The following is a 21,883-nucleotide window of genomic DNA, read 5'->3' as shown; positions in this document are numbered from 1 at the left end:
GCAAAGTTTCTATAGAAAATTTGCTCAGAAACTGAGGCAAAGTTTCTATAGAAAATTTGCTCAGAAATTGAGGCAAAGTTTCTATAGAAAATTTGCTCAGAAACTGAGGCAAAGTTTCTATAGAAAATTTGCTCAGAAACTGAGGCAAAGTTTCTATAGAAAATTTGTTCAGAAATTGAGGCAAAGTTTCTATAGAAAATTTGCTCAGAAACTGAGGCAAAGTTTCTATAGAAAATTTGTTCAGAAATTGAGGCAAAGTTTCTATAGAAAATTTGCTCAGAAACTGAGGCAAAGTTTCTATAGAAAATTTGCTCAGAAATTGAGGCAAAGTTTCTATAGAAAATTTGCTCAGAAACTGAGGCAAAGTTTCTATAGAAAATTTGCTCAGAAACTGAGGCAAAGTTTCTATAGAAAATTTGCTCAGAAATTGAGGCAAAGTTTCTATAGAAAATTTGCTCAGAAACTGAGGCAAAGTTTCTATAGAAAATTTGCTCAGAAATTGAGGCAAAGTTTCTATAGAAAATTTGCTCAGAAACTGAGGCAAAGTTTCTATAGAAAATTTGCTCAGAAATTGAGGCAAAGTTTCTATAGAAAATTGTCGTCTTCTATACAGAAGTCAACATATGACGTCGTCTTCTATACAGAAGTCGACCTATGAGGTCGTATTCTATACAGAAGTCGACCTATGAGGTCGTCTTCTATACAGAAGTCGACCTATGAGGTCGTCTTCTATACAGAAGTCGACCTATGAGGTCGTCTTCTATACAGAAGTCGACCTATGAGGTCGTCTTCTATACAGAAGTCGGCCTATGAGGTCGTCTTCTATACAGAAGTCGACCTATGAGGTCGTCTTCTATAGAGAAGTCGATCTATGAGCTCGTCTTCTATACAGAAGTCGATCTATGAGCTGGTATTCTATACAGAAGTCGACCTATGAGCTCGTCTTCTATACAGAAGTCAACTTATGAGCTCGTCTTCTATACAGAAGTCGACCTATGAGCTCGTCTTCTATACAGAAGTCGACCTATGAGCTCGTCTTCTATACAGAAGTCGACCTATGAGCTCGTCTTCTATACAGAAGTCGACCTATGAGCTCGTCTTCTATACAGAAGTCGACCTATGAGCTCGTCTTCTATACAGAAGTCGACCTATGAGCTCGTCTTCTATACAGAAGTCGACCTATGAGCTCGTCTTCTATACAGAAGTCGATCTATATGGTCGTCTTTTATACAGAAATCGACATATGAAATCCTCTTTTATACAGAAGTCGACCTGTGAGCTAGTCTTCTATACAGAAGTCGACCTATGAGCTCGTCTTCTATACAGAAGTCGACCTATGAGCTCGTCTTCTATACAGAAGTCGACCTATGAGCTCGTCTTCTATACAGAAGTCGACCTATGAGCTCGTCTTCTATACAGAAGTCGATCTATGAGCTCGTCTTCTATACAGAAGTCGTTCTATGAGCTCGTCTTCTATACAGAAGTCGACCTATGAGCTCGTCTTCTAAACAGAAGTCGACCTATGAGCTCGTCTTCTAAACAGAAGTCGACCTATGAGCTCGTCTTCTATACAGAAGTCGACCTATGAGCTCGTCTTCTATACAGAAGTCGACCTAGACCTATGAGATCGTCTTCTATACAGAAGTCGACCTATGAGATCGTCTTCTATACAGAAGTCGACCTATGCGGTCGTCTTCTATACAGAAGTCGACCTATGCGGTCGTCTTCTATACAGAAGTCGACCTATGCGGTCGTCTTCTATACAGAAGTCGACCTATGAGGTCGTCTTCTATACAGAAGTCGACCTATGAGGTCGTCTTCTATACAGAAGTCGACCTATGAGGTCGTCTTCTATACAGAAGTCGACCTATGAGGTCGTCTTCTATACAGAAGTCGACCTATGAGGTCGTCTTCTATACAGAAGTCGACCTAGACCAATGAGATCGTCTTCTATACAGAAGTCGACCTATGAGGTCGTCTTCTATACAGAAGTCGACCTATGAGCTCGTCTTCTAAACAGAAGTCGACCTATGAGCTCGTCTTCTAAACAGAAGTCGACCTATGAGCTCGTCTTCTATACAGAAGTCGACCTATGAGCTCGTCTTCTATACAGAAGTCGACCTATGAGCTCGTCTTCTATACAGAAGTCGACCTATGAGCTCGTCTTCTATACAGAAGTCGACCTAGACCTATGAGATCGTCTTCTATACAGAAGTCGACCTATGCGGTCGTCTTCTATACAGAAGTCGACCTATGAGGTCGTCTTCTATACAGAAGTCGACCTATGAGGTCGTCTTCTATACAGAAGTCGACCTATGAGGTCGTCTTCTATACAGAAGTCGACCTATGAGGTCGTCTTCTATACAGAAGTCGACCTATGAGGTCGTCTTCTATACAGAAGTCGACCTATGAGGTCGTCTTCTATACAGAAGTCGATCTATGAGCTCGTCTTCTATACAGAAGTCGACCTATGAGCTCGTCTTCTAAACAGAAGTCGACCTATGAGCTCGTCTTCTAAACAGAAGTCGACCTATGAGCTCGTCTTCTATACAGAAGTCGACCTATGAGCTCGTCTTCTATACAGAAGTCGACCTATGAGCTCGTCTTCTAAACAGAAGTCGACCTATGAGCTCGTCTTCTAAACAGAAGTCGACCTATGAGCTCGTATTCTATACAGAAGTCGACCTATGAGCTCGTCTTCTATACAGAAGTCGACCTATGAGCTCGTCTTCTAAACAGAAGTCGACCTATGAGCTCGTCTTCTATACAGAAGTCGACCTATGAGCTCGTATTCTATACAGAAGTCGACCTATGAGCTCGTCTTCTATACAGAAGTCGACCTATGAGGTCGTCTTCTATACAGAAGTCGACCTAGACCAATGAGATCGTCTTCTATACAGAAGTCGACCTATGAGCTCGTCTTCTAAACAGAAGTCGACCTATGAGCTCGTATTCTATACAGAAGTCGACCTATGAGCTCGTCTTCTAAACAGAAGTCGACCTATGAGCTCGTCTTCTATACAGAAGTCGACCTATGAGCTCGTCTTCTATACAGAAGTCGACCTAGACCTATGAGATCGTCTTCTATACAGAAGTCGACCTATGCGGTCGTCTTCTATACAGAAGTCGACCTATGCGGTCGTCTTCTATACAGAAGTCGACCTATGCGGTCGTCTTCTATACAGAAGTCGACCTATGAGGTCGTCTTCTATACAGAAGTCGACCTATGAGGTCGTCTTCTATACAGAAGTCGACCTATGAGGTCGTCTTCTATACAGAAGTCGACCTAGACCAATGAGATCGTCTTCTATACAGAAGTCGACCTATGAGGTCGTCTTCTATACAGAAGTCGACCTATGAGCTCGTCTTCTAAACAGAAGTCGACCTATGAGCTCGTCTTCTAAACAGAAGTCGACCTATGAGCTCGTCTTCTATACAGAAGTCGACCTATGAGCTCGTCTTCTATACAGAAGTCGACCTATGAGCTCGTCTTCTATACAGAAGTCGACCTAGACCTATGAGATCGTCTTCTATACAGAAGTCGACCTATGCGGTCGTCTTCTATACAGAAGTCGACCTATGCGGTCGTCTTCTATACAGAAGTCGACCTATGAGGTCGTCTTCTATACAGAAGTCGACCTATGAGGTCGTCTTCTATACAGAAGTCGACCTATGAGGTCGTCTTCTATACAGAAGTCGATCTATGAGCTCGTCTTCTATACAGAAGTCGACCTATGAGCTCGTCTTCTAAACAGAAGTCGACCTATGAGCTCGTCTTCTAAACAGAAGTCGACCTATGAGCTCGTCTTCTAAACAGAAGTCGACCTATGAGCTCGTCTTCTAAACAGAAGTCGACCTATGAGCTCGTCTTCTATACAGAAGTCGACCTATGAGCTCGTATTCTATACAGAAGTCGACCTATGAGCTCGTCTTCTATACAGAAGTCGACCTATGAGCTCGTCTTCTAAACAGAAGTCGACCTATGAGCTCGTCTTCTATACAGAAGTCGACCTATGAGCTCGTATTCTATACAGAAGTCGACCTATGAGCTCGTCTTTTATACAGAAGTCGACCTATGAGCTCGTCTTCTATACAGAGGTCGACCTATGAGGTCGTCTTCTATACAGAAGTCGACCTATGAGGTCGTCTTTTTATACAGAAGTCAAACTATAAGGTCGTCATCTATACAGATGTCTTCTATACAGAAGTCGACTTATAGGGTCGTCCTTTATACAGTATTCGAAACCTGAGGTCGTTCCTGTACAAAAGTCCAACTCTAAGGAGGTCGTCTTATATTGAAAAAAATCGTCTTCTGTACAGAAGTATGCCTATAGGGTCGTACTCTATATAGCAGTCGACCTATGAAAATATTTTCGTGTTTTTGACCCACATTTAATTAAATTTGTTGTATTTTTGTTTTTGCATTTAAGAAATAAACTGCGCCACTGCTGCTGTGTGGTTTTGTCATTTCCTTTTTTATTATTATTATTGTTGTTCTTTACATATAAACTGTAATTACTTAGGCCTTGTACACACGCTGCGACTTTTGATGCATGCATCACCATTTTCGTACTTGTAGGGTTGCATTTTTTCGTAATATTGTAAGAAGTGTAACAAACAAGTACGATTTTACATACATGTTATGATTGTTGAATGCATGTAGGTATAAATTGTTAAACCAAAATTATTGAAACAGGTAAAAATACAAATGTAAATAACAAAATTTTTGGAAAAAACATTGTTAGGTAAAAATGTATTTTCCAACATTCGGGTTATGCTTGGTTTACTTTTACGAAATCCACTCGATTTCAACTGTCAATTCCATTGCTTAAACGTCAAATGAAATCCAATGGATTTCGGATGAGTTTTCATTTGACGTATACGCAAAGGAATTGACAGTTTAAACCGAGTGGATTTCGTAATGTAAACCAAGCATTATTCCATTCTACGAGATACAGGTAATAAAACTCCGACAATATGGGTGTTCACAGAATTATAATTATTGAAATTGAGCAACGAACGACGTCAATATTAATCCAATCGATTCAAAAAATTAAATTAATTAATTAATTTTAACATTCTAAATGGTATTAATAAATTAAATGATTAGTCATCAAATTTTACATTTCATACATTTCGTACATTTTCATTCCCTCCATCACTACTATTTTTTGCAACACCGCTAAAAAAAATGGTGATGCATGCATCAAAAGTCGCAGCGTGTGTACAAGGCCTTACATTTTGCCGCTGCATCAGCAGCACATTATCACATTTTCATTATCGTCGCCGTTGTATCTACCGGCAAATGATGATGATGACTGCATTGAGTTGACGCCAACTCACAAACTGTCTGACTAGCTTGCCGGCCTGTTGTTGTTGTCGTCGGTCTGTTTGCCATTTGACAGCCGGTTTGTTTGACATATTGGCGTTCTACTTGTTATATACATACATAGATATGGATGTACATTTGTATAGTTTTTTGTTCTTAGCGTCACTGTGACAAAGCGTGCGACACATATGTAAGCAAGTTTTGCTATTTTTATTTTGTGTTTTTTTTTTTCTAACGAAGTGGGTCATGAGGCATGCAATAATGATGGCAGCGAAAGAGTATGTAATCATTTCTGCTTAATTCAAATGCTAGCAGCAATTCGCATCGTAGTGCTCTGCCTGCCGCTTTGGTAGATTGTGCAGTAAATTCTGTTAACAGAACAGCTAACAGAATTTTAATTGACCATGTGTGTTGGATATGGGGTTTATTGAGTTAGTTAACTTGTTACAAGAGCAAAGCACTTAAAAACTATAAATAGGAAATCAACTTGGTGTTTTTGATGTTGCCTTTATTGAATATGATTTGGAAATCAATAATTAAATCGATATGCTGCCTCCTTTATTGTATTGAATGTGAAGCAAGTGATTTGGAAATCAATAATTAAAACACAATGATTTTAATTTTAATCTTATAGTAGGATGTGGTTCATACAATGGATACTCTTCCTATAGGATATACTTTGACCTTAAAGATCGACTTCTGTATAGGTCCTTGTCTTAGTATCATAGCTCCAAACATCGATTATTTACCGCTTTTTATTGTCAAATATTTTGTCCATGTCGTTGGTCCATATTTACATTAGGCAATTATCCTTGCGGCAATTGTCAGTTTGCCGGTGAGAGAAGGTGATGAGGGGGAAAGGGTTTCCATATGCCTCACCTCTCCCTCCATCAAACTGACAACTGCCGCAAGGAAATTTGTCTAATGTAAATATGGACTTAGTAGCTTCCTACTTAACAAATTTATTAATAATAATTAATTAATATACTTTTTTCTCTTCCACCCACCTCTCTCTCTAATAGATTTCTTTTCCTCATTGCCTGCTGCAACACCACAAATTTGCACACAATCATGTTTGATGGATACCGAAGAAGTTACAGTTCAGCAACAAACAGTAGCAGCGCCGCCACAACAGCAGCAACAGTTACATCAACAGCAGCAAATCGTCGATGAGGCAATGTATGAAAACAACAATAACAACATATATAACTTTAACAACAACAATGTTGAGAAATATGAACAAAGCATTTTACACCTGCAATTACAACATCAGCAACAACAACAACACCACCAACAATCTCAAATGCCAACACAACAACCTCCCACTCTACAGCAACAACAGCAGCAGCCACAAACACAAGAGCAACAACAACAACAACCTCATCAATATCACCATCATCATCAGCAACAACACTATCAAGGTCACTTGCATCGTGCTAATCGAGACGTTAGTCGTTGCATGCTATCTCACATGATTTAGTAGAGTTTCTTTTATTCATACATTATTTTTTGTTGTATAGTTTCTCTACTCTTCTTCTTCTCTTTGAGTGTGTGTGTGGGAGGTTTGGGGGAAGCGGGAGATCCCCCCAATTTGTACACAAAGCACAAAATGCAATATTTCACACCCTCTCTAATTTTATTAATAATATTATTATTTTTTTTAATTTTTAAAATTGCCACACTACTTGTTTTGGCTGCTTGCCCAATTTGTTTTTAGTTTTTAATTATTGTTTTTTTTTTATTAGTTTCCCGCCCCTGTAAGAAACACAGCACCATGTAAAGTTTAGTAGTACAAACAAAATATGAGTAATTGCCTTTGTTTTTGCAATAGGAAACGCTAATGTCGTGCTCTAACTAACTATGCACTAGCTGAAACTGCTCTAAATTGGAATTAATTCGGCCGGTATCTTTTAGAAAAGATCAAGGCCAGATGCCGATTAAAATATCTGAGGTAAACTTCTAAAGGAAATCTCTTTAGGATCTAGGGAAAATATCTGTAGAGAATCAACTTAGGTTGTATAGAAAATCTGCTAAGCAATATACATTTTTATAGAAAATCAGCTTAGCTTCTAATCAAATTTTCTATAGAAAAACAGCTAAATATGCAAATTTCTTATGGATAATCAGTTTAGGTTCTAAGCAAATTTTCTATAAAAAATCAGATCAGGTTCTAAGCAAATTTTCTACAGAAAATCAGCTTAGGTTCTGAGCAAATTTTCTGTAGAAAATCAGCACAGGTTCTGAGCAAATTTTGTATAGAAAAACAGCGCAGGTTCTGTGCAAATTTTCTATAGAAAATCCAGATCAGGTTCTGAGCAAATTTTCTATAGAAAATCAGCTCAGGTTCTGAGCAAATTTTCTATAGAAAATCAGCTCAGGTTCTGAGCAAATTTTCTATAGAAAATCAGCTCAGGTTCTGAGCAAATTTTCTATAGAAAATCAGCTCAGGTTCTGAGCAAATTTTCTATAGAAAATCAGCTCAGGTTCTGAGCAAATTTTCTATAGAAAATCAGCTCAGGTTCTGAGCAAATTTTCTATAGAAAATCAGCTCAGGTTCTGAGCAAATTTTCTATAGAAAATCAGCTCAGGTTCTGAGCAAATTTTCTATAGAAAATCAGCTCAGGTTCTGAGCAAATTTTCTATAGAAAATCAGCTCAGGTTCTGAGCAAATTTTCTATAGAAAATCAGCTCAGGTTCTGAGCCAATTTTCTATAGAAAATCAGCTCAGGTTCTGAGCCAATTTTCTATAGAAAATCAGCTCAGGTTCTGAGCAAATTTTCTATAGAAAATCAGCTCAGGTTCTGAGCAAATTTTCTATAGAAAATCAGCTCAGGTTCTGAGCAAATTTTCTATAGAAAATCAGCTCAGGTTCTGAGCAAATTTTCTATAGAAAATCAGCTCAGGTTCTGAGCAAATTTTCTATAGAAAATCAGCTCAGGTTCTGAGCAAATTTTCTATAGAAAATCAGCTCAGGTTCTGAGCAAATTTTCTATAGAAAATCAGCTCAGGTTCTGAGCAAATTTTCTATAGAAAATCAGCTCAGGTTCTGAGCAAATTTTCTATAGAAAATCAGCCAAATATTCTACAGAAAATCGGCTCGGGTTTTGAGGAAATTTTTCATAGAAAATTAGCTCAGGTTTGAGCAAATTTTCTATAGAAAATTTATAAGAAAAAGTCATCTCCTGAAGGTCATCTCCATTGACCTTTTCTATAGGAAAAGTCATCTTCGATAAACTTAAGGTCGTGTTATACACAGAAGTTGACCTGTAAAGTGGTCTTCTATACAGAAGTTGACCTATAAAGTCGTCTTATATACAGAAGTCCACCTGTGAGGTCTTTTTCTATACAGAAGTCCACCAATGAGGTCGTATTCTATACAGAAATCCACCTGTGAGGTCGTCTTCTATACAGAAGTCCACCTGTGAGGTCGTCTTCTATACAGAAGTCCACCTGTGAGGTCGTCTTCTATACAGAAGTCCACCTGTGAGGTCATCTTCTATACAAAAGTCGACCTGTGAGGTCGTCTTCTGTACAGAAGTCCACCTGTGAGGTCGTCTTCTGTACAGAAGTCCACCTGTGAGGTCGTCTTCTATACAGAAGTCCATCTGTGAGGGCGTCTTCTATACAGAAATCCACCTGTGAAGTCGTCTTCTATACAGAAGTCCACCTGTGAGGTCGTCTTCTATACAGAAGTCCACCTGTGAGGTCGTCTTCTATACAGAAGTCCACCTGTGAGGTCTTTTTCTATACAGAAGTCCACCAGTGAGGTCGTATTCTATACAGAAATCCACCTGTGAGGTCGTCTTCTATACAGAAGTCCACCTGTGAGGTCGTCTTCTATACAGAAGTCCACCTGTGAGGTCGTCTTCTATACAGAAGTCCACCTGTGAGGTCGTCTTCTATACAGAAGTCCACCTGTGAGGTCGTCTTCTATACAGAAGTCGACCTGTGAGGTTGTCTTCTATACAGAAGTCGACCTGTGAGGTCGTCTTTTATACAGAAGTCGACCTGTGAGGTCGTCTTCAATATAGAAGTCGACCTGTGAGGACATCTTTTATACAGATCTCGACCTGTGAGGTCGTCTTCTATACAGAAGTCGACCTGTGAGGTCGTCTTCTATACAGAAGTCCACCTGTGAGGTCGTCTTCTATACAGAAGTCCACCTGTGAGGTCGTCTTCTATACAGAAGTCCACCTGTGATGTCGTCTTCTAAACAAAATTCGACATGTGAGGTCGCCTTCTAAACAAAAGTTGACCTAACAGCTATTCTTCTATGCAGAAGTCAACCTATAAGTTTGTTTTCTATACCTGTAAGATCGTCTTCTATACAGAATTCCACCTGTGAGGTCGTCTTCTATACAGAAGTCCACCTGTGAGGTCGTCTTCTATACAGAAGTCGACCTGTGAGGTCGTCTTCTATGCAGAAGTAGACCTGTGAGGTCGTCTTCTATACAGAAGTCGACCTGTGAGGTCGTCTTCTATACAGAAGTCGACCTGTGAGGTCGTCTTCTATACAGAAGTCGACCTGTGAGGTCGTCTTCTATACAGAAGTCGACCTGTGAGGTCGTCTTCTATACAGAAGTCGACCTGTGAGGTCGTCTTCAATACAGAAGTCGACCTGTGAGGTCGTCTTCTATACAGAAGTCGACCTGTGAGGTCGTCTTCTATACAGAAGTCGACCTGTGAGGTCGTCTTCAATACAGAAGTTCACCTGTGAGGTCGTCTTCTATACACAAGTCGACCTGTGAGGTCGTCTTCTATACAGAAGTCCACCTGTGACGTCGTCTTCTATACACAAGTCCACCTGTGAGGTCGTCTTCTATACACAAGTCGACCTGTGAGGTCGTCTTCTATACAGAAGTGAGGTCGTCTTCTATACAGAAGTCCACCTGTGGGGTCGTATTCCATACAGAAGTTGAACTGTGAGGTCGTCTTCCATACAGAAGTCGACCTGTGAGGTCATCTTCTATACAGAAGTCGACCTGTGAGGTCGTCTTCTATACAGAAGTCCACCTGTGAGGTCATCTTCTAAAAAAAATTCGACTTGTGAGGTCGTCTTCTACACAGAAATCCACCTGTGAGGTCGTCTTCTATACAGAGGTCCACCTGTGAGGTCGTCTTCTATACAGAAGTCCACCTGTGAGGTCGTCTTCTATACAGAAGTCCACCTGTGAGGTCGTCTTCTATGCAGAAGTCCACCTGTGAGGTCGTCTTCTACACAGAAATCCACCTGTGAGGTCATCTTCTATGCAGAAGTCCACCTGTGAGGTCGTCTTCTATGCAGAAGTCCACCTGTGAGGTCGTCTTCTACACAGAAATCCACCTGTGAGGTCGTCTTCTATACAGAGGTCCACCTGTGAGGTCGTCTTCTATACAGAAGTCCACCTGTGAGGTCGTCTTCTATACAGAAGTCCACCTGTGAGGTCGTCTTCTATACAGAAATCCACCTGTGAGGTCATCTTCTATGCAGAAGTCCACCTGTGAGGTCGTCTTCTATGCAGAAGTCCACCTGTGAGGTCGTCTTCTATACAGAAGTCCACCTGTGAGGTTGTCTTCTATACAGAAGTCCACCTGTGTGGTTGTCTTCTATACAGCCTGCGAGGTCGTCTTCTATATAGAAGTGCACCTGTGAGGTCGTCTTCTATACAGAAGTCCACCTGTGAGGTCGTCTTCTATACAGAAGTCCACCTGTGAGGTCGTCTTCTATACTGAAGTCCACCTGTGAGGTCGTCTTCTATACAGAAATCCACCTGTGAGGTCGTCTTCCATACAGAAGTCCACCTGTGAGGTCGTCTTCTATACAGAAGTCCACCTGTGAGGTCGTCTTCTATACAGAACTCCACCTGTGAGGTCGTCTTCTATACACAAGTCCACCTGTGAGGTCGTCTTATATACACAAGTCCACCTGTGAGGTCGTCTTATATACAGAATTCCACCTGTGAGGTCGTCTTCTATACACAAGTCCACCTGTGAGGTCGTCTCCTATACACATGTCGACCTGTGAGGTAGTCTTCTATACAGAAGTCCACCTGTGAGGTAGTCTTCTATACAGAAGTCCACCTGTGAGGTCGTCTTCTATACAGAAGTCCACCTGTGAGGTCGTCTTCTATACAGAAGTCCACCTGTGAGGTCGTCTTCTATACAGAAGTCGACCTGTGAGGTCGTCTTCTATACACAAGGCGACCTGTGAGGTCGTCTTCTATACAAAAGTCCACCTGTGGGGTCGTCTTCTATACAGAAATCCACCTGTGAGGTCGTCTTCTATACACATGTCGACCTGTGAGGTAGTCTTCTATACAGAAGCTCACCTGTGAGGTCGTCTTCTATACAGAAGTCGACTTGTGAGGTCGTCTTCTATACAGAAGTCGACTTGTGAGGTCGTCTTCTATACAGAAGTCGACTTGTGAGGTCGTCTTCTATACAGAAGTCGACTTGTGAGGTCGTCTTCTATACAGAAGTCGACCTGTGAGGTCGTCTTCTATACAGAAGTCGACCTGTGAGGTCGTCTTCTATACAGAAGTCCACATGTGAGGTCGTCTTCTAAACAAAATTCGACATGTGAGGTCGTCTTCTATACAGAAGTCGACCTCTGTGTTCGTCTTCTATTCGAAAGTTGACGTCTAGCATACAGAAGTCGACCTATGACGTCGTGTTTTTTAATGAAGACGACCATACAGAGGACTTCTTTATAGAATACGCTGTGAAGTCGTCTTCTATACAATCGTTCCAAGAGGTCGTATACAGAAATCGATATTTGTCCTACCAATACATTGTCTTTTCTTAAAAGGCTCAGGAAATTTGTTCTTTAGAAAATTTGTTTAGTTTTTCACCATCTCATCTCCGAGGAACTTTTTTTTATAGAAAAAGTCAAATCCCTTGAACTTTTCTATAGAAAAAGAAGAACTTTCCTATAGAAAAAAGGCATGTCCCTTGAACATTTCTATAGGAAAAGTCATTTCCTATGGAAAAGTTCATGCGGAATGACTTCTTTTAGAGGACATGAATTTTCGTATAGAAAAGTTCATCGGAGACGACTTTTCCAATGAAAAGTTCATCGGGAATGACTTCTCCCATAGAAAAGATTATCGGAGATGACTTTTCATGAAAATAAGTTCTTGGGAGATTGACATATGATCGGCTATTAACGTTTTTTTTTTTGTTTTACATTAGTGACTTCATAGAGAATATTCCCTCACATTCCCTCCCAAACAGCTTCCTAAAAAAATTAAGTCATTTAAAAAAAAAAATGTGTATGTCATTAGACAGAGTGAATCACATTTGAAATAAGTCACGAAAAAAATTCCACTCGAAAGTGAATTGCAAAATTTATTAGAATATTCTGTTTAATTTATTTTTAGTAAAAAAAAAAAAACAAAAGTAAGCAAAAAACTTGCTGAAAATAAACTTGGCATTAAATTTTTTGGTGTAAATTTGCGTTGGCGTTCGTTAGTGATATATCTTCTAATGTTATATAGGTGCATATGTGTGTATAGAAATAAAATGAGTGTGTTTGTGTTTCTTATTTTCAGAATTATTCACATTTATTTCGTCCACGTCTGTGTGTTTGCTAATTTGACACATGCAATTTTTAAATTTATTGATTTCCTTCTTTTTTTTGCCTTTTTTTACAAAGTTTTATAAATATATATTTTTATAATTTGCTGGCAAATTATTTTTTGTATTTTATTTGCCCCCAATTTATTTTTGAAATGTACCTTATTTTTTAATGTATACAAAACTGTACTTAATATGGAATATTTTAATTTAATTATTTTTTTTTTGTTTAGCAAAATTAAAAAAAAAAAAAAAAACACGAAACATATAAATAAGCAATATATATTTTTTCTATAGTTTTTCATAAAATCTAAGTGCAAACTATTTTTTTTTTTGTAGTAATTAGTAATAGTAAACTACTACTATTGTATTACATAAAATGTAAACATATTCCTTTCTTTGTAATGAGAATTTAAAGAGAAAAAAACGAAAGATAATAACAATGTAATATAAATATGCAAACTTTTTTTCATCATATCAAATAAAGTTGAATAAATAAAATTAATTTTTGAAAAAAAAGCTTTGTAAGGAACCACTAATACCTATAACAAAAACAAAACTAGGAAGTATTATATCAAAATTGTCATGTTTAAAGGTGAATAGTTTGAAAATAAAATAATGAAATATAATCACAAAGTTTTGCTACTATACACAACAAATGGCAAGGGATCATAATTAGTATTTGGTTCGCATTATTGTTACATGCGGTTTCAAAAAAAAAGAAAAAAAAACGGAATAAGTTTTCTTGTTGGTTTTATTGAAAGAATATAGTAAAATGTGTCAAAAGGAGATATAATACCGACCTAACCTCAAATTTGTTAACTGAAATTCTTTCAAAAAAGGTTAACAGAGATGACGTTTCCTATAGAAAAGATCATCAGAGATGACATTTCCTATGGAAAAGATCATCAGAGATGACTTTTCTTATGGAAAAGAACATCGTAGATGACTTTTCTTATGGAAAAGATCATCGTAGATGACTTTTCTTATAGAAAAGATCATCGTATTCTTTGCCTCAGTTTCTGAGCAAATTTTCTATAGAAACTTCGGCACAGTTTCTGAACAAATTTTCTATAGAAACTACGGCTCAGTTTCTGATCAAATTTTCTATAGAAACATTGCTCACTTTCTGAGCAAATTTTCTATAGAAACTTTGCCTCAGTTTCTGAGCAAATTTTTTATAGAAACTTTGCTCACTTTCTGAGCAAATTTTCTATAAAAACTTTCCCTCAGTTTCTGAGCAAATTTTCTATAGAAACTTTGCCTCAGTTTCTGAGCAAATTTTCTATAGAAACTTTGCCTCAGTTTCTGAGCAAATTTTCTATAGAAACTTTGCCTCAGTTTCTGAGCAAATTTTCTATAGAAACTTTGCCTCAGTTTCTGAGCAAATTTTCTATACAAACTTTGCCTCAGTTTCTGTGCAAATTTTCTATAGAAACTTTGCCTCAGTTTCTGAGCAAATTTTCTATAGAAACTTTGCCTCAATTTCTGATCAAATTTTCTATAGAAACTTTGCCTCAATTTCTAACCAAATTTTCTATAGAAACTTTGCTTCACTTTCTGAGCAAATTTTCTATAGAAGCTTCGGCTCAGTTTCTGAGCAAATTTTCTATAGAAACTTTGCCTCAGTTTCTGAGCAAATTTTCTATAGAAACTTTGCCTCAGTTTCTGAGCAAATTTTCTATAGAAACTTTGCCTCAGTTTCTGAGCAAATTTTCTATAGAAACTTTGCCTCAGTTTCTGAGCAAATTTTCTATAGAAACTTTGCCTCAGTTTCTGAGCAAATTTTCTATAGAAACTTTGCCTCAGTTTCTGAGCAAATTTTCTATAGAAACTTTGCCTCAGTTTCTGAGCAAATTTTCTATAGAAACTTTGCCTCAGTTTCTGAGCAAATTTTCTATAGAAACTTTGCCTCAGTTTCTGAGCAAATTTTCTATAGAAACTTTGCCTCAGTTTCTGAGCAAATTTTCTATAGAAACTTTGCCTCAGTTTCTGAGCAAATTTTCTATAGAAACTTTGCCTCAGTTTCTGAGCAAATTTTCTATAGAAACTTTGCCTCAGTTTCTGAGCAAATTTTCTATAGAAACTTTGCCTCAGTTTCTGAGCAAATTTTCTATAGAAACTTTGCCTCAGTTTCTGAGCAAATTTTCTATAGAAACTTCGGCTCAGTTTCTGAGCAAATTTTCTATAGAAACTTCGGCTCAGTTTCTGATCAAATTTTCTATAGAAACTTCGGCTCAGTTTCTGATCAAATTTTCTATAGAAACTTCGGCTCAGTTTCTGAGCAAATTTTCTATAGAAACTTCGGCTCAGTTTCTGAGCAAATTTTCTATAGAAACTTCGGCTCAGTTTCTGAGCAAATTTTCTATAGAAACTTCGGCTCAGTTTCTGAGCAAATTTTCTATAGAAACTTCGGCTCAGTTTCTGAGCAAATTTTCTATAGAAACTTCGGCTCAGTTTCTGATCAAATTTTCTATAGAAACTTTGCCTCAGTTTCTGATCAAATTTTCTATAGAAACTTTGCCTCAGTTTCTGATCAAATTTTCTATAGAAACTTTGCCTCAGTTTCTGAGCAAATTTTCTATAGAAACTTTGCCTCAGTTTCTGAGCAAATTTTCTATAGAAACTTTGCCTCAGTTTCTGAGCAAATTTTCTATAGAAACTTTGCCTCAGTTTCTGAGCAAATTTTCTATAGAAACTTTGCCTCAGTTTCTGAGCAAATTTTCTATAGAAACTTTGCCTCAGTTTCTGAGCAAATTTTCTATAGAAACTTTGCCTCAGTTTCTGAGCAAATTTTCTATAGAAACTTTGCCTCAGTTTCTGAGCAAATTTTCTATAGAAACTTTGCCTCAGTTTCTGAGCAAATTTTCTATAGAAACTTTGCCTCAGTTTCTGAGCAAATTTTCTATAGAAACTTTGCCTCAGTTTCTGAGCAAATTTTCTATAGAAACTTTGTCTCAGTTTCTGAGCAAATTTTCACTTTCTGAGCAAATTTTCTATAGAAACTTTGCTCACTTTCTGAGCAAATTTTCTATAGAAACTTTGCTCACTTTCTGAGCAAATTTTCTATAGAAACTTTGCTCACTTTCTGAGCAAATTTTCTATAGAAACTTTGCTCACTTTCTGAGCAAATTTTCTATAGAAACTTTGCTCACTTTCTGAGCAAATTTTCTATAGAAACTTTGCTCACTTTCTGAGCAAATTTTCTATAGAAACTTTGCTCACTTTCTGAGCAAATTTTCTATAGAAACTTTGCTCACTTTCTGAGCAAATTTTCTATAGAAACTTTGCTCACTTTCTGAGCAAATTTTCTATAGAAACTTTGCTCACTTTCTGAGCAAATTTTCTATAGAAACTTTGCTCACTTTCTGAGCAAATTTTCTATAGAAACTTTGCTCACTTTCTGAGCAAATTTTCTATAGAAACTTTGCTCACTTTCTGAGCAAATTTTCTATAGAAACTTTGCTCACTTTCTGAGCAAATTTTCTATAGAAACTTTGCTCACTTTCTGAGCAAATTTTCTATAGAAACTTTGCTCACTTTCTGAGCAAATTTTCTATAGAAACTTTGCTCACTTTCTGAGCAAATTTTCTATAGAAACTTTGCTCACTTTCTGAGCAAATTTTCTATAGAAACTTGACTCAGTTTCAAAGCAAATTTTGTATAGAAACTTTGGCTCAGTTTAGGACCAAATTTTCTATAGAAACTTTGCCTCAGTTTCTGAGCAAATTTTCTATAGAAACTTTGCCTCAGTTTCTGAGCAAATTTTCTATAGAAACTTTGCCTCAGTTTCTGAGCAAATTTTCTATAGAAACTTTGCCTCAGTTTCTGAGCAAATTTTCTATAGAAACTTTGCCTCAGTTTCTGAGCAAATTTTCTATAGAAACTTTGCCTCAGTTTCTGAGCAAATTTTCTATAGAAAGTTTGCCTCAGTTTCTGAGCAAATTTTCTATAGAAACTTGGCTCAGTTTTTGAGTAAATATCCAAAAGCTTGGCTCAGTTTCTCAGCAAATTTTCTAAAGAAAATCCTATTCAATTTATCCCATATAAATTCTCCCTAACTAGAATTGTTTTTTCAGTAGTGTTTATTGTTTCATTCCTCCTTTTTTCTCTCTTTCATCTATCTTTTAAACTAACAATTCACTCAAGCTTTTTTACTTTGTTCTAAAAAAATATATTTTATTTGATTCGTTTTTGTTTTCTTTTTCTTTTCTTTAATTTTTACAGAAGGCATGATCATTATTACCCCAAAAATATGCCAACAAGAAAACCGGCAACACGACCATGACCGATACAATAAACAATTCATTTATTCTCAAAACCATAACTCCCATAAAAGAGCTGTTGTAGAATATGAACAAAAAATGCAAACTATGCAAAATTTAATACAACAGAATTTTGAAGATGAAATTGATGATGCAACATTATTTGAGCAACTGCATGGCGGTTGTTTGCATCATTTTTGCCAAATACCACCACAAAGAAACACAACAAGAAAAAATATTCAAACACAATTTGAAGTCAATAAGAAAATGATGACGTTAGTTGATAAGGATTTAGTTAGTATGGAAGAATTTTGAACATGAAGACCAAAAGAAGGAAGAAGCTCAATTTTCAAAAATATTATTTTGAAATTTGAAATAAACATATCTCCAATAAGTTGATACTTGTTTTTACTAAAGCTTTTCACTCTATGTAATATTTAATTTAGAAAATTGAATTCAACCACCAGCTTACTTATATGTATAACAATAACAAACAACTTGTACCTTTTTTTTAAATAATTTATGGCATAAATTAGTTATAAATATTTTTTTGTAAATTAATGCTTTAAATTTACGAATATTTTTCTCTCTCTCTCTTTCACAACACCGAACACAAAGTACAATATGCAATTTCAATTTAAGTTTTGTAAATGAATTTTATGTTTTAAGTATTTTTATTTAAAAATTTGGAAATAAAGAAAAAATATGTGAATTATAAGAAAAACGGCTTATTTATTTAATGGCTATTTTGTAAAATGTGTAAATATTTTAATATTTCTCAATTATTTAGAATTTTTTGGAACTTCAATTTTTCACTGGTATATTCAAGTAAGTAATGCCTAACAATTTTTCTACAATGAAGTATAATTTATAATGCAATTTTTACCATCTTTTGTAGGTCGTTTTGTCACCCATGCCGTATAAAATCTAACCTGTTACAGACATTTTAATATCTTATTAATTGGAAGGAAGGGTAAGAAATGTGCACGTTCCCTAGAATTTATAGAACATTTGTTTCAACCACAAAAAATGATTATAAAAGGTCAATAGGTTTGCATAACATAAATACTTTCATGTATGTTTACCCATTCCTATTTTTCCTGCCCAATGATATACAATCGAACTTCTTTATAGAAAATGCCTCTATTACGAATCACATTAAAACAAATCTCAATACTCACACAAACAACTCAATCATGAATATCAACTCCCCGTGAGTTTTCTCACCTTCCCCCTTAAATTGAAACGGCAGAAAGACAAAACTCACGGTGAGTTGACATTCATGATTACCCTGAAAATGTTATATTTATACGTTTATTGTTCCCAGCAGCTACGTTATGCTGAAGTTCGACTGTATTTCTTAAGAATACATTCACACTATGGCTAATTACAACGATAATCTACGCTATTTTTGTTTATTTGACGTAAAATGTAGAAAAACAATTGTCAAATAAGCCCAAATAGAACATTTACCACTGTCATAACAATAAGACCTAGTATAAACGCATTCACACATTATGTAGTTTCTGTTAACTCTACCATCAAAATTAACTGCATACTTTTAGGCGTTTTTTATTGTAGACTATATTACGAAACACAACTATAGACTCGTGGATTTTTAAAAATATTTTTAGGGTAGTTACAAAGGCTCGTGGATTTTTAAAAATATTTTTAGCGTATTTACAAAGGCTCGTGGATTTTTAAAAATATTTTAAGGGTACTTACAAAGGCTCGTGGATTTTTAAAAATATATTTAGGGTACTTACAAAGGCTCGTGGATTTTTAAAAATATTTTTAGGGTACTTGCAAAGGCTCGTGGATTTTTAAAAATATTTTTAGGGTACCTACAAAGGCTCGTGGATTTTTAAAAATATTTTTAGGGTACCTACAAAGGCTCGTGGATTTTTAAAAATATTTTTAGGGTACCTACAAAGGCTCGTGGATTTTTAAAAATATTTTTAGGGTACCTACAAAGGCTCGTGGATTTTTAAAAATATTTTTAGGGTACCTACAAAGGCTCGTGGATTTTTAAAAATATTTTTAGGGTACCTACAAAGGCTCGTGGATTTTTAAAAATATTTTTAGGGTACCTACAAAGGCTCGTGGATTTTTAAAAATATTTTTAGGGTACCTACAAAGGCTCGTGGATTTTTAAAAATATTTTTAGGGTACCTACAAAGGCTCGTGGATTTTTAAAAATATTTTTAGGGTACCTACAAAGGCTCGTGGATTTTTAAAAATATTTTTAGGGTACCTACAAAGGCTCGTGGATTTTTAAAAATATTTTTAGGGTACCTACAAAGGCTCGTGGATTTTTAAAAATATTTTTAGGGTACCTACAAAGGCTCGTGGATTTTTAAAAATATTTTTAGGGTACCTACAAAGGCTCGTGGATTTTTAAAAATATTTTTAGGGTACCTACAAAGGCTCGTGGATTTTTAAAAATATTTTTAGGGTACCTACAAAGGCTCGTGGATTTTTAAAAATATTTTTAGGGTACCTACAAAGGCTCGTGGATTTTTAAAAATATTTTTAGGGTACCTACAAAGGCTCGTGGATTTTTAAAAATATTTTTAGGGTACATACAAAGGCTCGTGGATTTTTAAAAATATTTTTAGGGTACCTACAAAGGCTCGTGGATTTTTAAAAATATTTTTAGGGTACATACAAAGGCTCGTGGATTTTTAAAAATATTTTTAGGGTACCTACAAAGGCTCGTGGATTTTTAAAAATATTTTTAGGGTACCTACAAAGGCTCGTGGATTTTTAAAAATATTTTTAGGGTACCTACAAAGGCTCGTGGATTTTTAAAAATATTTTTAGGGTACCTACAAAGGCTCGTGGATTTTTAAAAATATTTTTAGGGTACCTAAAAAGGCTCGTGGATTTTTAAAAATATTTTTAGGGTACCTACAAAGGCTCGTGGATTTTTAAAAATATTTTTAGGGTACCTACAAAGGCTCGTGGATTTTTAAAAATATTTTTAGGGTACCTACAAAGGCTCGTGGATTTTTAAAAATATTTTTAGGGTACCTACAAAGGCTCGTGGATTTTTAAAAATATTTTTAGGGTACCTACAAAGGCTCGTGGATTTTTAAAAATATTTTTAGGGTACCTACAAAGGCTCGTGGATTTTTAAAAATATTTTTAGGGTACCTACAAAGGCTCGTGGATTTTTAAAAATATTTTTAGGGTACCTACAAAGGCTCGTGGATTTTTAAAAATATTTTTAGGGTACCTACAAAGGCTCGTGGATTTTTAAAAATATTTTTAGGGTACCTACAAAGGCTCGTGGATTTTTAAAAATATTTTTAGGGTACCTACAAAGGCTCGTGGATTTTTAAAAATATTTTTAGGGTACCTACAAAGGCTCGTGGATTTTTAAAAATATTTTTAGGGTACCTACAAAGGCTCGTGGATTTTTAAAAATATTTTTAGGGTACCTACAAAGGCTCGTGGATTTTTAAAAATATTTTTAGGGTACCTACAAAGGCTCGTGGATTTTTAAAAATATTTTTAGGGTACCTACAAAGGCTCGTGGATTTTTAAAAATATTTTTAGGGTACCTACAAAGGCTCGTGGATTTTTAAAAATATTTTTAGGGTACCTACAAAGGCTCGTGGATTTTTAAAAATATTTTTAGGGTACCTACAAAGGCTCGTGGATTTTTAAAAATTATTTTATTGTACCTACAAAGGCTCGTGGATTTTTAAAAATATTTTTAGGGTACCTACAAAGGCTCGTGGATTTTTAAAAATATTTTTAGCGTACCTACAAAGGCTCGTGGATTTTTAAAAATATTTTTTAGGGTACCTACAAAGGCTCGTGGATTTTTAAAAATATTTTTAGGGTACCTACAAAGGCTCGTGGATTTTTAAAAATATTTTTAGGGTACCTACAAAGGCTCGTGGATTTTTAAAAATATTTTTAGGGTACCTACAAAGGCTCGTGGATTTTTAAAAATATTTTAGGGTACCTACAAAGGCTCGTGGATTTTTAAAAATATTTTAGGGTACCTACAAAGGCTCGTGGATTTTTAAAAATATTTTTAGGGTACCTACAAAGGCTCGTGGATTTTTAAAAATATTTTTAGGGTACTTACAAAGGCTCGTGGATTTTTAAAAATATTTTTAGGGTACTTACAAAGGCTCGTGGATTTTTAAAAATATTTTTAGGGTACTTACAAAGGCTCGTGGATTTTTAAAAATATTTTTAGGGTACTTACAAAGGCTCGTGGATTTTTAAAAATATTTTTAGGGTACTTACAAAGGCTCGTGGATTTTTAAAAATATTTTTAGGGTACTTACAAAGGCTCGTGGATTTTTAAAAATATTTTTAGGGTACTTACAAAGGCTCGTGGATTTTTAAAAATATTTTTAGGGTACTTACAAAGGCTCGTGGATTTTTAAAAATATTTTTAGGGTACTTACAAAGGCTCGTGTATTTTTAAAAATATTTTTAGGGTACTTACAAAGGCTCGTGGATTTTTAAAAATATTTTTAGTGTACTTACAAAGGCTCGTGGATTTTTAAAAATATTTTTTTAAGGTTCCTACAAAGGCTCGTGGATTTTTAAAAATATTTTTAGGGTTCCTACAAAGGCTAGTGGATTTTTAACAATATTTTTAGGGTACCTACAAAGGCTCGTGGATTTTTAAAAATATTTTTAGGGTTCCTACAAAGGCTCGTGGATTTTTAAAAATATTTTTAGGGTACTTACAAAGGCTCGTGGATTT

General features: G+C 36.0%; 1 protein-coding gene across 10 annotated transcripts in view; it reads left to right on the top strand.

Moving 5' to 3' along the window:
* LOC141403558 (uncharacterized) overlaps positions 1–17,872 on the top strand; it is a 30,470-nt gene extending 12,598 nt beyond the window's left edge. For 8 of the 10 annotated variants that reach the window (XM_073986136.1, XM_073986137.1, XM_073986140.1 and 5 more), the window contains 2 exons: positions 6,352–6,750; positions 17,111–17,872. In XM_073986136.1, coding sequence (XP_073842237.1) covers positions 6,352–6,750; positions 17,111–17,463 — 752 coding nt within the window. In that variant the 3' untranslated portion in view covers positions 17,464–17,872. Of the gene's footprint in view, positions 1–6,351; positions 7,131–17,110 lie in introns of those variants that run through there. The other 2 variants (XM_073986145.1, XM_073986146.1) reach the window with 2 other exon arrangements.
* Positions 17,873–21,883: the final 4,011 nt, after the last annotated feature.

Source organism: Musca autumnalis, unplaced genomic scaffold, assembly GCF_047663935.1.
Source record: "Musca autumnalis isolate F117 unplaced genomic scaffold, ASM4766393v1 scaffold_4, whole genome shotgun sequence".
NCBI lineage: Eukaryota > Metazoa > Arthropoda > Insecta > Diptera > Muscidae > Musca > Musca autumnalis.
The sequence above is the reverse complement of the archived record's forward strand: the minus strand, read 5'-3'. Positions and strand labels throughout refer to the sequence as shown.